This window comes from Saimiri boliviensis, chromosome 5, assembly GCF_048565385.1.
Source record: "Saimiri boliviensis isolate mSaiBol1 chromosome 5, mSaiBol1.pri, whole genome shotgun sequence".
NCBI lineage: Eukaryota > Metazoa > Chordata > Mammalia > Primates > Cebidae > Saimiri > Saimiri boliviensis.
The window spans coordinates 71,558,076-71,570,793 of record NC_133453.1 but is presented as its reverse complement, the minus strand read 5'-3'; the positions used below and the strand labels follow the sequence as shown (position 1 = coordinate 71,570,793).

The window sequence follows — 12,718 nt, the reverse complement described above, 5'->3', positions numbered from 1 at the left end:
TCACGCCACTGTACTCCAGCCTGGACCACAGAGTAAGACTCCATCTCAAAAAAAAAAAAAAAAAAAGAAAGAAAGAAAGAAAGAAAAGAAAAAGAACAGGACATGAAATTATAGCCTTCAGAAAGTCTTGCAGCATTTATGAAGACAATCAGAAAAATGGCTATAGATGAACTGATAGGCTCATCATCTCTTGGCCCTAGAGATCATCACTTTTTAAATAACTGATGGGTATTTACTTTGCTAAAGGTAAACACTCTAGCCCTGATCTTGACTTACGCCAAAAATATTACTATTCTTAAGTTTATCCTAATGATCACAATTTGAAACTACACAGAAACACTTTCCCTAGTCCGATTTCAGCTACCCGACTACCCAGGAAAGGTGCCATGTTAAAAATGTTTCCACAACAACTTGTGTTTAAGGTCAGGCACTGGGTTTAAGACTTCAGAAACTTGAAAGGGCACATACAAGGAAAAGTTTTAAAAGGATTACATAGTAAAACATTCTCTGTTACAGCTCCGGTCACTCAAGGGACACTAAATGTGAGAAAGTACAGGCTGTTCCTGAATTGCCCAAAATTAAACCCACTTAATCTCCCTGCACAGATTTTTTTTTCTCCACCCCTCCTCAGTCATTAACTCCTTCTGGCTACAGAGCAGGTATACTACCCAAACAGTGGTTACTACGTTTCAATTTCTATTAAGGTACTAGCTTAAATGATGTTTTACTTCCTTTGTGACATATAACTTAAGGATAAACCATTAATCCTTGAATCGCTCAAATACCAAAATGTTCCTAACTCAAAGGGAAAGAAAGGACTATGATTCAAATTCACTGTTTAAGTGACTAAAATTAAAATGTGTATTAGTTTTCCTAATTAGGGTTAATTTCAGAACTCTTTGTAATTTCATTTTTAAACCTATATAATCAGTCCCTTCTTCATAACATAAAAAACAAACTGAAGTGATTCTGACTACCATATCCAACCCAAAGACTCTAAAGTGATTAACATTTTGATATTTCTGAAAACACTGGGTTTCATTTGGACAGAATCTGTGTTTAGTCATCACAAGAACATTTCCAAAATGAGGTTAAGTGGGTAAGATAAAAAATCAAACTTCAGAACTATCTTCCTAAGTCAACAGGGGTATCTGTTTCACCACACACAAGAATACTCTTCTGAAAAGATGAATTGACTAGCTTTCGGAGAGAGCACAGAGTGAAAACAAAGTATTTTCTAAAATCAAGTTAGTGATGCCTGTCTCCTTTGTGTACTAAGCTGGTGGCAATACCTTCGCATGTTATCAAAAGGTGGCTTCACACTACTTACAGCCATCATCATAGTATTTAGCCAGTCTTTGAACATTTCCAAGAAATTACCATCCAGAACCATGCAATACAACTTTCTATGATGATGTAAACGGTCTAAATCTGCACTATTCTATAAGGCAGTCGCAGCCACAATTCATTATTGAGCACTTGAAATGTGGCTAGTGCAACCCAAGGACTGTATCCTATTTCTTTAGTTTTACTTAACTGTAAATAGCCACATGCAGTTAGTGACTACCAAGCTGGACAGGGTGGTGCTAGCCCCTTTCTTCTGGGAGCATTGCTGCTGCTCTGATTGTTATAAAATATCAGTTGCGCATAAGGGACCACCTTACTCCAACTAATGAGCAGTCATGGAGAATATCTATTTCATGTACTTTCTTCAACCCTCAACTTCCTGCACCTCAGCCTTACTTGACAAAACACACCCACCTCCACCTCACTGACAGATGATAACCAAAGATTAAAAACATAACCTACTGTAGTAGACCAGGCAACAAGTGATGGCTAAAATGAAGATATTGTACATTTACATATAAACTGGTTTACATGTTAAATAAACATGCCCTGATGAAGAAAGAAATACAGGTAAATAAAAATCATTTTAATGCCCCTAAAGAAGTAAGATTTTTATGGATTCATATATAACAAATATGTTCTTAGATATATTTTTACTCTATTAAGATTGAGTCATAGACCAGGTACAGTGGTTCATGCCTTGTAGTCCCAGCACTTTGGGAGGCTACAGCGGGAGAATCCCTTGAGACCAGGAGTTCGAGACTACCCTGCGCAACATGGTAAGATTCTGTCTCTACAAAAAAAAAGAGTCTTAATAGTAGTTATAAAATTCATTGAGTCAATAATATTTCTAACATCTTCCTTTACACCAACAAGGAAACAATGTGATATAAGTGGAAAAAAAAATACTGAATTAGGGAGGAATCACGAGCCTGGGATTCTAAGGACTTTGGGACCACAGATAAGTTTCTTCAACTTTGACCACTAGAGTTTTCAGTTACAAGACAAAGCAGGTGGGATGGATTTTTTTTCTTTGACTTCTTCTAAAATTAAATTTCCTAATTCTCTTTATATTCTTCTGCCATTTCTCACTTAGAAACTGACTTACAAAAGCCAGCAATGACCTGCCATTCCTTCCCCAGGAACCCCAGGCTGCTGCTCCTCTTCCTCTGCTTTCTTGAGTCACCCCATAATTAAGCAAAGAGAGACACTGACATTGCCAGAGAGAAAGAAACAGAGAGAACCAGAGGATTCAAATTAAAATCTAAGCTACACAGGATAGGTTGATAGGCACCAATCCCTCAAAATATAATCCTTTTCAATTCCCAGACTAAACAGAGTAGGAAATAAAGCAACTAGAATACCCCTTAGTACATACAACTCTGGTTCAAACCAATACAACCAGTTCAAAACGAAATCATTACTTCTTCTAAGACCCTAACCATCCATAGAATGATTCTGAGAAGTCTCACAACTATCATAGGTCACTGGCTTCCAAAATACTCCCCAACTGAAGAGTTATCATTCACAGGGCAAAAAGTCATCCACTTCTACTTTCCGTTTAGTTTTTCTAACAAATAGCTCCAGTGGTGACTAAAGGTTAAAAACCTAAACCCCATAAATGTCAATAAAATGCATATTTTTACCTAAGAGAAGAATTACATGAGCACCCCCAATACTAGGCTTCTCAGAGTCACACGAAATGCCACTTACCTGGAAGAGGTTTGAAAATAAAATCAGGGATAATATGAATGTAGAGGTCGCTACCATTTCTATCTTAAAATGTTTTCCCATATATCAAAATACGCAATCTGTTTAAAAGGTCAACTCATCTAAATCCTCAATGTTCAAGAAGTTTCCTAAAGCTAAGCCAGGTTTTATTCTCAAATAACTGTTTGGCAAGTGAGAAGAAATTTGAAATATATCATTTACTCTCATCAGATTCCAAAGTATTTATCTAAATCAATTCTAGATATAAAGTACTGCCAATCCAGTCTCTAAAGGATTTTTGTTTCTCTTCTGTTCTTCAGTTAAGCCAAGTCTGAAATGCCTTTTTAATTAATATATTGATTTCTTGTCTAGTAACAAAAACTTGTCCAATTAATGGTAGATATGGAAAAAAGAAACACTTGAATCACTTCAACTAAGAGCTGTTTTGGTGCAACCTAAACAAAACCACCCTAGTGGAAAATGTATGATTTAACATGTTTACATGGGGAATTATATTTAATGAGGAAAAAAAAAAAAAACTTTCCCAAAAAGTACACTGCAGAGGAATTATAACATCTATTAGATTGGTTCTGGCTTAAAAAGAAAGACCCAGTTCTATGGTCCATACCCATCCTATCAAGTCAGTCCCTTATAATTTGTAAACATAGAACTCCTGCCATCATAACAACCTTTGAAAGCCACTTGTTCTGCAATTCTGCTCCAATTCTGCACCTGAAACTCTGATCGCCTCCAGCAGTCCTGATTCCTACACAGGAAGAGGCTCCACAGAACTTCAAGGTGAGAGTTATATATAAATACATGAACAGCAAGAGAAAGAGATCACTGGTGTACTCAAGAAAGGAAAGCTCCAGAGCTTTTGAAGGGCAGTGTGGGACTTCCCCACTCCACTCTACAACGTCTAAGTAAAGGATGCCAGAAATGTGGCAGGGAGCTCTGGGTCCTGTAATCCAGCCAGAAAGGCCATCTCTCCAACCTATGACCTCAGGAGTGCCAGGCCTCTGCCTGCCTACCTCCACAACACAGGCAGGTGGACGCACTCAAAGTGCTTACTCTTGATCTGTGAGGATTAATGAGCTAATTTCTACAGAGCCCTTTAAGCTGATTGGCCCAAACACAACTAAATAAGCACCATCATTAACCACAGGCAAGATCAAATCCTCAGGATCCAGCGAGGCAAATTTTTAGATGTAAGGCAAATTTCCTCTTCCACAAGCAGGGGAGTGAGTATTTATCCCCAGAACTCAGACCTTCATCCAAAAAAACATGTAGTAAACATTTATTACGAGATGCAGGGTGTGGAGATGAGAGACCCCATCCTCAAGGAGGACTTAACAGTCTTAGGGCCAGGCTGGCAAGGAAGAAACAATCTGCAGGCAGTGTGAGAACTGCCAGGGAGGGAAAGACCCAACCAAGTCTGAAGGGCAAGCGGGGATGGAGGCTCTAGAGGCAGATTGTTTGTGTGACAAGAAATCACTTGTTCAGGGTATGAGAAGGGAGGCCCAGTCAAGGTGCCAGTTACATGGTATATTCAATTCATGCACATGCACCAAGATATACATTTTTAATATGTACACTTTTCCACATGCATATTATACTTCAATAAGGGCAATACTTAAGAAGAGACAAAGCTCTCTGCTACACAGATGAAAAATGCAAGGGAAGAGTGTTGGAATGGTGGTCCAAGCAAATGAAAATCTTGCCTAGAAGAGGCATTTCAGCAACTGCAAAGGGTTCCAACTGGCTGGAGAGTCTGTCTTGAGACTGGAAATGGCAAGATGTGGCTGACAGGGGAGGCAAGAGACAATTCTCAAAAGACCCCAAGCACTGTGCTTCGAATTAGTCTTTAGGATAGTGGGAGAGCTACTAAAGGGGTTTCAGCCTGGGAGCAACGTGATAAAGAATTCTGGTAGAGCAGTATCACTCTGGTTGCAATGCACATGACAGCCAGAAACAAGAATGGAAAAAAGGAACCTGCTTATGAATTTATTACAATAATCCAAATAAGAATTGATAAGGGCCTGAACTAAACCAGTGGTGGCTGACATGAAGAGTTAAGTCAGATCAAAGATTGCAAGGAGGTGGAGTATTTAGGACTTGGTGACCAGAAAGATGTGGGAGATGGAGGAAGATAGGAAAGTATAGCATGGCCAGCAGGTTTTGCCCTTGAGGGCTCTAAACAAGACAAACATAGATGGAACCAGATTAGGACTGAGGCAAGGGTGGAGAGACAATGAGTTTAACTGTATGAAGTACCTGTGAAACATTCAAACGAAGACACTGAACAGATCGTCCAAACACTGGTCGATAATGAGGAAGATCCTTGACATCTGAGGTGGTAGGTGATGCCTTAGACAGAGATGTGGATCCTGCATCTGGGGCGGGCAGGGAAGTACAGGAAGTCTAGAAGGAAGGCATGGCATGGAAGCCCAAGCAATAGCCTTTCCAGAAGTAGAATGAAAGACGGCACCCCTACAGAGAGAAGGACTACAGTGTCCACTGGCTCTGGCCACAGAAGAGCCACTGTGATTTTAGAGAGAGTAACTTGGTTCCTTCCAGGAAAGGGCAGAAGCCAGACCGCAGTGGGCTGAGAGGGAATGGGAGGTGCCTTCAAACAGTTTAGCATTGAAAGGAAGAAAGGAGATAAGGGAGTAGCCAGAGGAGAAAGAAATAGAGAGTCTTTTGTTCTCTTTTGTCATTTAAAGATAAGAGAGAGGCTTGAGTATATTTATAAACTGAGGGGAAAGCAGAAAGGGAAGTAAGGAGACAGGGAAGCAATGGCGATGACTTTATCTGAAAATGAAGGCCTCTGTCCTTGCACTGGCTGGGACACACAGGGAGTGTTTCTTTTAGTCAGCAGCATTTCCTGCTGGCATGGCAGCCTCCGGGCAAACTCAGAGGTGGAGGAAAAGTGCAGTCTTAGCAGGTTGTTCTCAGCCCTCTCACAATGGGCTGTTCCTCTTCAGCAACCTTCCCGCAAGATGCTCTCATCACTTGTCAGAGGGCCATTTGGCACCTAAATCCCTGAGCTGTCCAAATCGCCAGGAGCTCCACAGGTCTCTTCACTTTCCTCCTACAGCAGTGGAGGTGCATGCGGAAGTCAGATCTCTGGGAGAGCCTCTGGCTCCCCTAGTAAGCCCCTTCCAGCAGCCCAGCAGAAGAGTGGGACGAGGAAACAACCTCTCCTTCCCACTTCCTCTCTGCTAGAAACATAGCAGAGAAACTCTTCAAGCCACTCCAGAATCTTGCCAAAGATAGGACTATGTTCTCTCCTGATAACTTGAATCTGATTAGCAAATGAAGTCTTTAGAAGTTATAGCTAAGACTAACTGAAAGCATGCTGTGTGCCAGGCACGATTCTCAGTGCTTTACATTCTCTCAATCCTCACAACCCTATTTTTATGAGTTCTATGTTACCAGTGAGGAAACTGAGTGCAGACACATCTAAGTCATTTGCTCAAGGTCGTAGCATCAGTGACCGCCATTGCAGGACATGAAACAGGCCAGGCTGTCGGATTCCAGAGCCGGCACTGCTGCAACTTATTTTCAAACACCATCAGAAAATGTAGTACACAGTAAGCCATAAAAGTCAGGGAAGAATTCATAATACCATTAGTTACAAATGAAATGCATAAAGCAAGGATTGCAGTCACTTTACCATAGTTTCTTTTTACCTTGAGATCTCCCCCACAGGCCCCTGACAGTACATTTAAAAGAGTATTTTTCTCTTGTAAATATAATTAATGCCATTGAATTGCACACTTTAAAAACAGTTAAAATGGTACAATTTTTTGTTGTCTATAATTTACCACAATAAAAATAATACAAAATGGGTCGGGCACAGTGACTTGTACCTGTAATCCCAGCAATTTGGGAGGCTGAGGTGGGCAGATCACTTAAGACCAGAAGTTCGAGACCAGTCTGGCCAACATGGTGAAAGCCCTTCTCTACCAAAAAATACAAAAATTAGCCAGGCCTGTAATACCAGCTACTCAGGAGGCTGAGGCAGGAGAATTGCTTGAACCCAGGAGGCAGAAGTAGCAGTTAGCTGAGATGGTGCCACTGCAATCCAGCCTGGGCAACAGAGCAAGACTCCGGGGAAAAAAAAAAAAAAAAAAAAAGAAGAAATGTATATAAAGAGCCCAGGCACAGTGGCTCACGACTATAATTCCAACACTTTGGGAAGCCAAGGCAGGAGCATCATGAGGTCAGGAGTTCAAGACCAGCTTCAGCAACATAGTGAGACCTCATCTCTTAAAAAAAAAAAAAAAAAAAAAGCCAGCCATGATGGTTTGCACCTGTAATCCCAGCTACTCAGGACGCTGATGTGGGAAGGTCACTTGAGCCCGGGAGTTTGAGGCTGCAGTGAGGTATGATTGTACCACTGCACTCTAACCTGGACAACAGAGTGAAGGAAACCCAATCTCAAAAAAATAATAATAATAAATATAAAATAACATTACTACATACATTTTTCTACTTATAAAAAAAAGTGAAATGAAATTAAAATCAAAGCCCTGTCTTCTTTGAGACAAAGCATCTCAGGCCTCATCTAGTATTTAAAAAACAACAAACAACTAATCAAGGTCAAAGAACCCACTGCAGCGGCAAGGCAGCCTGGTGTAAAGGTCTGAGAGATCAGAACACACACTTAGTACTGTGGCTCCCTTATGCCTGTCCTCAGACTACTTCTAAGCTATCTACAAAAACCAATTCTAATCTCCAAACCACAGCAATCCACAGAAACCTGAGAGCACAGAGCAAAGTGGGAATGCCTGGGGCTATATACAATCTCCTTTTATGAGAGGCTGTTGCTCCTTAAAGACCTGGCCATATGCACTATTACCTGGGCCTGAGGAAAACGCACCTGAATGGATAAATAAAGCCCCACAGGAGAGAAATAAAGCATTCAAAGGAACCCTCTGTCAAACCATGGCCAGGATTCTAAAACTCAGAATTCATTGTGTTGACTGAGATGTCAAAATTGTTACTTTTAGGTCATTCCAAATGACCACCCAGGACAAAAGTGAAGCAACGCTGAGAAATCTAGTACAAAACTACATAAAGAAAGGTGCATCCTGCAAAAACATCTAAGAAAATCAAACATATGCTGAGGCAGGAGTCTAGTGTTTCGCAGAAGAAAATCAGCAAAGATAACAGCACTGCTGGAATCACCTGATTCAAATACAGAAATTGGTACTTCAATGACTACAACTCTTCGAATGAGTTCACTGAGGGTGCTCCATTCCATTACGGATGGCCAAGTAAACACTTAGTCACTTCATTCCCTGTTTAGCAAATCTAGGTAATATTAATGCCACCAACAAATAAACTAAGTTTTCAACTGGCATAGCTTTAAGTGTCCCTTATACTTCTCAAGGTAGGGGTACATACCTTTGGGGACTCAACTCACCCCCAAATTCCTTCTTTAGAGAGGTAAGGAACAAAGATTAGTAAGGCTGATGAGTATAAACAGGTTGGAAAGCCTCCAAAGAGACAGAAATATTTGAAATCTACTAAGACAAGGATATTGATGGCTAAAAGAAGGAATTTAATAATTTCCAACATTTTTAACCCCTCTGAAAATATAAAGCTGCCTTCAATCAATTTTACATCATTTCCAGGTCATGAATAAACTTCTGAACCAGAATACTCCTAAGAGCATTACAATTTCTTCACTGACCTTTTAAAACACAAGAACAACAATACAACAAAGAGAAAACTTTATTTTTAGGCTTGCAAAATCCTGTGCTTGTTTTTCTAAAACAGAAGTCAAACAACTGAACCTGCTTTGTTTGGATTTTAGCAAACTTATTCTCTCCTAATCCTGGAGGCCCCAAGGAAATGAAAAAAAAAAAAAAAAAAAAAAAAAAAGTGCTCCATGCCGGTGCCACGCTGGAAAGTTAAAACACGGTGCCTCCTTTGGCTTTCTGCTCAGGCACATCTGAGCCTCCTGCTGCTGGTCACGGTTCACACTGCTGGAGTCATATCATATGACACCTGCTGTATGTCGGGCGGGTAGAAGCAAAGGCTGTCAACTGGCATTCATGTTGCAACTGGTTCAGTATTTGAACTGCTAACTTCTGCATGTAATGTTTAAGCAAAAGTGCTCAACCACAAGTTCAGTCTTAATAACTCAACTAGCATTAAACCCTAGACAGAAATGGGTTTGCAATTCCCTATAAACATTAAGCCATTGCAAAAAACCTATTCCAGCAATTTGATTTTTCAGTAACAGGGCCTCCACACAGACTATCTCTTAGTTGGGAAAATGTGAGATAAACTTTAAATGCAGAAAAGCCCTTCCCACAGTGCAAACGTGCAAAAGTCAGGGTAGAGTAAGCAGGTGTTTTTGTTCTCAAATTCCTCAGGTAAATCTTTTTTTCCACTCAACTGACCAACCATAATTAACACTGCTAAAACTGAAAACAGAAAGAAGTCCTGCCATTAATCCCACTCAAAGTAAGATTTTATTATTTCACAAAAAATACTGTTTGCAAAAGGCAACGTTTGTATTTTAACCCTAATAACTAATCAAGCAGGAATATACATTGATTATAAGTTCCTCCAGTCCTATGGACTCTATGGGAAATTATATGGCAGATACCATTATTCAACTTTTACAGCCCACCTCTTCCTGTCAGGGACGGAGTTCACAGATGGTTAGTGAAGGCAATAGTGGAAATAATTAAGCATCTTACAAACTCAGACTTCAAAATCTAGCTCAAATATGACCTCTACTAAGAAATACTCTGCTTCCTTCTCTCTCCTGGCAGTCACTCCCTCCCTTGGGCTCCCCCAGCACTTACTTATCACATCCTTTAGGATCCTGTTCCCATGTTTCTCAACAACCCATGATGTCCTTGAGGGCTGGGATCACTTTTGTTAATGTCTATATTGCTAGCAAGTAGGGCAATGCTTGGGACACAGCAGGCCTTCAGATCTTGTTGAGCAAATAACAACTATGAGGTTACATGCTATGAGGGGGCAGAAGAAGTCACCGTATTTTGCCTTGAAAGCAGCAGAAGGCTTCTCAAGGAATATTCACACTCACCTTGGAAGCAGAGTGCAATTCAGTACACAAAGATGGGCACTCTCACAGTAGGGAAGAGCCTCTGCAAGGCAGCAAAGAATGGAAGACCAGATGTGCGGAAGACAGTGGTGTATTCCGGAAGCAATCAGTGAGAGTAGACAATGGGAGGAGGCAGGCAGATTGAGGGTACAGGGCTTATATGCCAGGTTAAAAAGGTTTCCATGGAATATTCTAGGCTTTGAGAAGCTCCTGAATCTATGTATTTCAGGCAGTGACATGAAGACTCATCCCTTCGGAGTCTCTGGCCAAAAATTATAGAAGATCTGGGTTTTCAATGAATTTTGTCTACTAATGTCTATTATAGGATATCTGAAGCTTTTAGATCCTAGGTTACTGCCCTACCCAACATTTTCTAATATATTTCTCTGTGTGTGTGTATTCTATATATACATATCTATGTGTATATATACATATATACACACGTATATTTTCATCTACGCTATGTTTCATTACACAGTAGCAGGTGACAAAGGCTCATTTAAACACCTAATGAAATTTTTGTATCTTTTTAATTTTTTAAAGGGAGATGGAGAAGAACTTTTTAAAGTGAAAGTCTAAAGATAAATATCCTGAACTCCTTTTTCATCGCTGTACTTATATACCAAGAATCTGGGAAGGCAACATCCCATCCCTGCGTCAGTAAGGTTAGACGCTGAGGGCCCACTTTACCTGGAGGCTTCCCTAAGTGACAAGGCTCTCAAACTGGATGATCCAATAGGGAAGGTTCTAAGTGAAGAGACAAAACAAATCTCCTGGCCCTTCAGGTGCTTAGCCCAACGCCGAGCACTGCGACTTTGCCAGGTATTTAAAAATTTAAGACAAGGTGATATTTGCTAGCCAGCCAGAGGCATCGAAAGGCAGGGAGCAGATCACCGACAGCCTCGGGTTTCACTTTTGCATTTCGGCCTGGACCAGAGGGAAGCATCGGCCCGGTGTAGGGCAGGAGGCCAGGGCACCCGCTTTCCCCGGGGGGCCGGACTGGGCGGCAGGCGGCGCACCCTGGCACGGAGGGAGGCGGGTACCCGGGCGCGCCGAGTAGCGCGGAGAGCCGGGCTGCAAGATGGGCGTGGAGTGGTGGCTGTCAGGGAGAGAGGCCAGCATCCTCCCCGGCCTCGGGAAAGCACTGGGGCCTCCGCGTTACCAGCGGCAAGAGGGTCACGACGGGAGGCAGAGGCGCGGCTGCACCCGCAGAGTCCCCCAGGACGCGGCCCCTGGGGCGCGGGGGCACTGGAAGCCCCGGGCGGCGCCCCGCAACCCCACCCCACCCGCGGCTGCCTGTCCGCGTGGCCACCGGCCACGAGCTGCGGCCCCGGCACGCTCCCGCTCCACCGCCCCGGCGATCCGGGAGATAAAAGTTTGCAGCATGCGGCTCGTCTGCAGTGCGAGTCACATCCGCCGCGCCGCCTCCTGCAGCACCAGCGCTCAGAGAAAGAACAAATACATTTTTTAAAAAAAACTGTTGAAGCCGGTAGGCCCTGAAGCCGGCCGCTCTGCCTCCCGGGCGTGCAAGCAGGCGAGCCCAGCATCCCGCGCCCCCTCCCGCCCCCGGCCGCGCCTCCCGCCGGGCCTCGGCGCCCTGCCGGAGCCGGCCCCGCCGCGCCCGCCGCACTGACCGATAACCTCCTGCAGCTCGTACGCGTCCCTGCAGATGGGCCAGCCCACAGCCTGTGCCGCCGGGGCCGTGGCCGGGGCCGCGGGCGCTGCCGGGGCCGGCGGTGCTGTCGCGGCCGCGGGGACCGCCGCCGCTGCCGCAGCTGTCACCGGGGCCGCCTGCTGGGGAAGCTGGACGTGCACCGGCGAGCCGCTCGGCTCCGCCATGATGCTGCGGAGAGCAGGAGGACGCGCCGGCCGGCAGACGACCTTCCACTTGAAACTTCCTTTGCCTCGCCGCCGACACCTCTCGGCCGGCGCACGCCCTCCCCGCCCGCCGTCGCCGCCGCCGCCGCCGCCGAAGCCAGCCACGAGGGGAGGGAGCGAGGGAGGCCGCGCCGGGCGGAGGGAGGAGGCAGCGCCCGCGGAGGCGGGGAGTGGAGGAGGCGGCGGCCGCCGCGCTCGCCGCGCGTCTCGAGCCTCGCGCGCGCTGTTCTCCGCCTCGGCGAGGGGAACCGCCGCCCCGCCGCCCCCTCCCGCTCCGCTGGCGGCCGACGAAGTTCCCACCAAAGGGGAGCCAGGCCGCTTTGTGTGTGCTTTCAAGGCCGGCAGCCCTGGTTCTCCACCTCCCTCGCAGCTCGCCCTGCGCCTTCGCCCCAGACAATCAGGCTCGCCAGAGGACGCCCCCTGGGGACCCCGAGGGCGGGGTCGTTGAACGGCCGCCACATTCTCACATTCGGAATTCTGCCACCAAAGAGAACCTGAAGTTCATTTACAAGTTAGCGAGCGGGACAGCTACACGGTGTCCCTTTGCAGGACACCAGTCAGAAAATAACCCAAGTGTAACTTTCTCGCGCTTTACCTGCCAGTATCCCTTTACCACCTTGTCTAATCTAATCGCAGTCTTACTAGTTTTTCTTAGTAAATGAAACTTGATTCCTTAGGTCCCTGACTGTTCAC

The 12,718-nt window shown here is 44.4% G+C and overlaps 1 protein-coding gene and 1 pseudogene across 1 annotated transcript in view; both read right to left on the bottom strand.

The window, feature by feature from the left end:
* LOC101042424 (PHD finger-like domain-containing protein 5A) overlaps positions 1-8,326 on the bottom strand; it is a 28,679-nt pseudogene extending 20,353 nt beyond the window's left edge.
* The window catches only part of STK39 (serine/threonine kinase 39), a 315,215-nt gene extending 303,072 nt beyond the window's left edge, over positions 1-12,143 (bottom strand). The window contains exon 1 of the mRNA XM_039470095.2: positions 11,782-12,143. Coding sequence (XP_039326029.1) covers positions 11,782-11,986 — 205 coding nt within the window. The 5' untranslated portion in view covers positions 11,987-12,143. The remainder of the gene's footprint in view (positions 1-11,781) is intronic.
* Between the last annotated feature and the right edge of the window lie 575 nt (positions 12,144-12,718).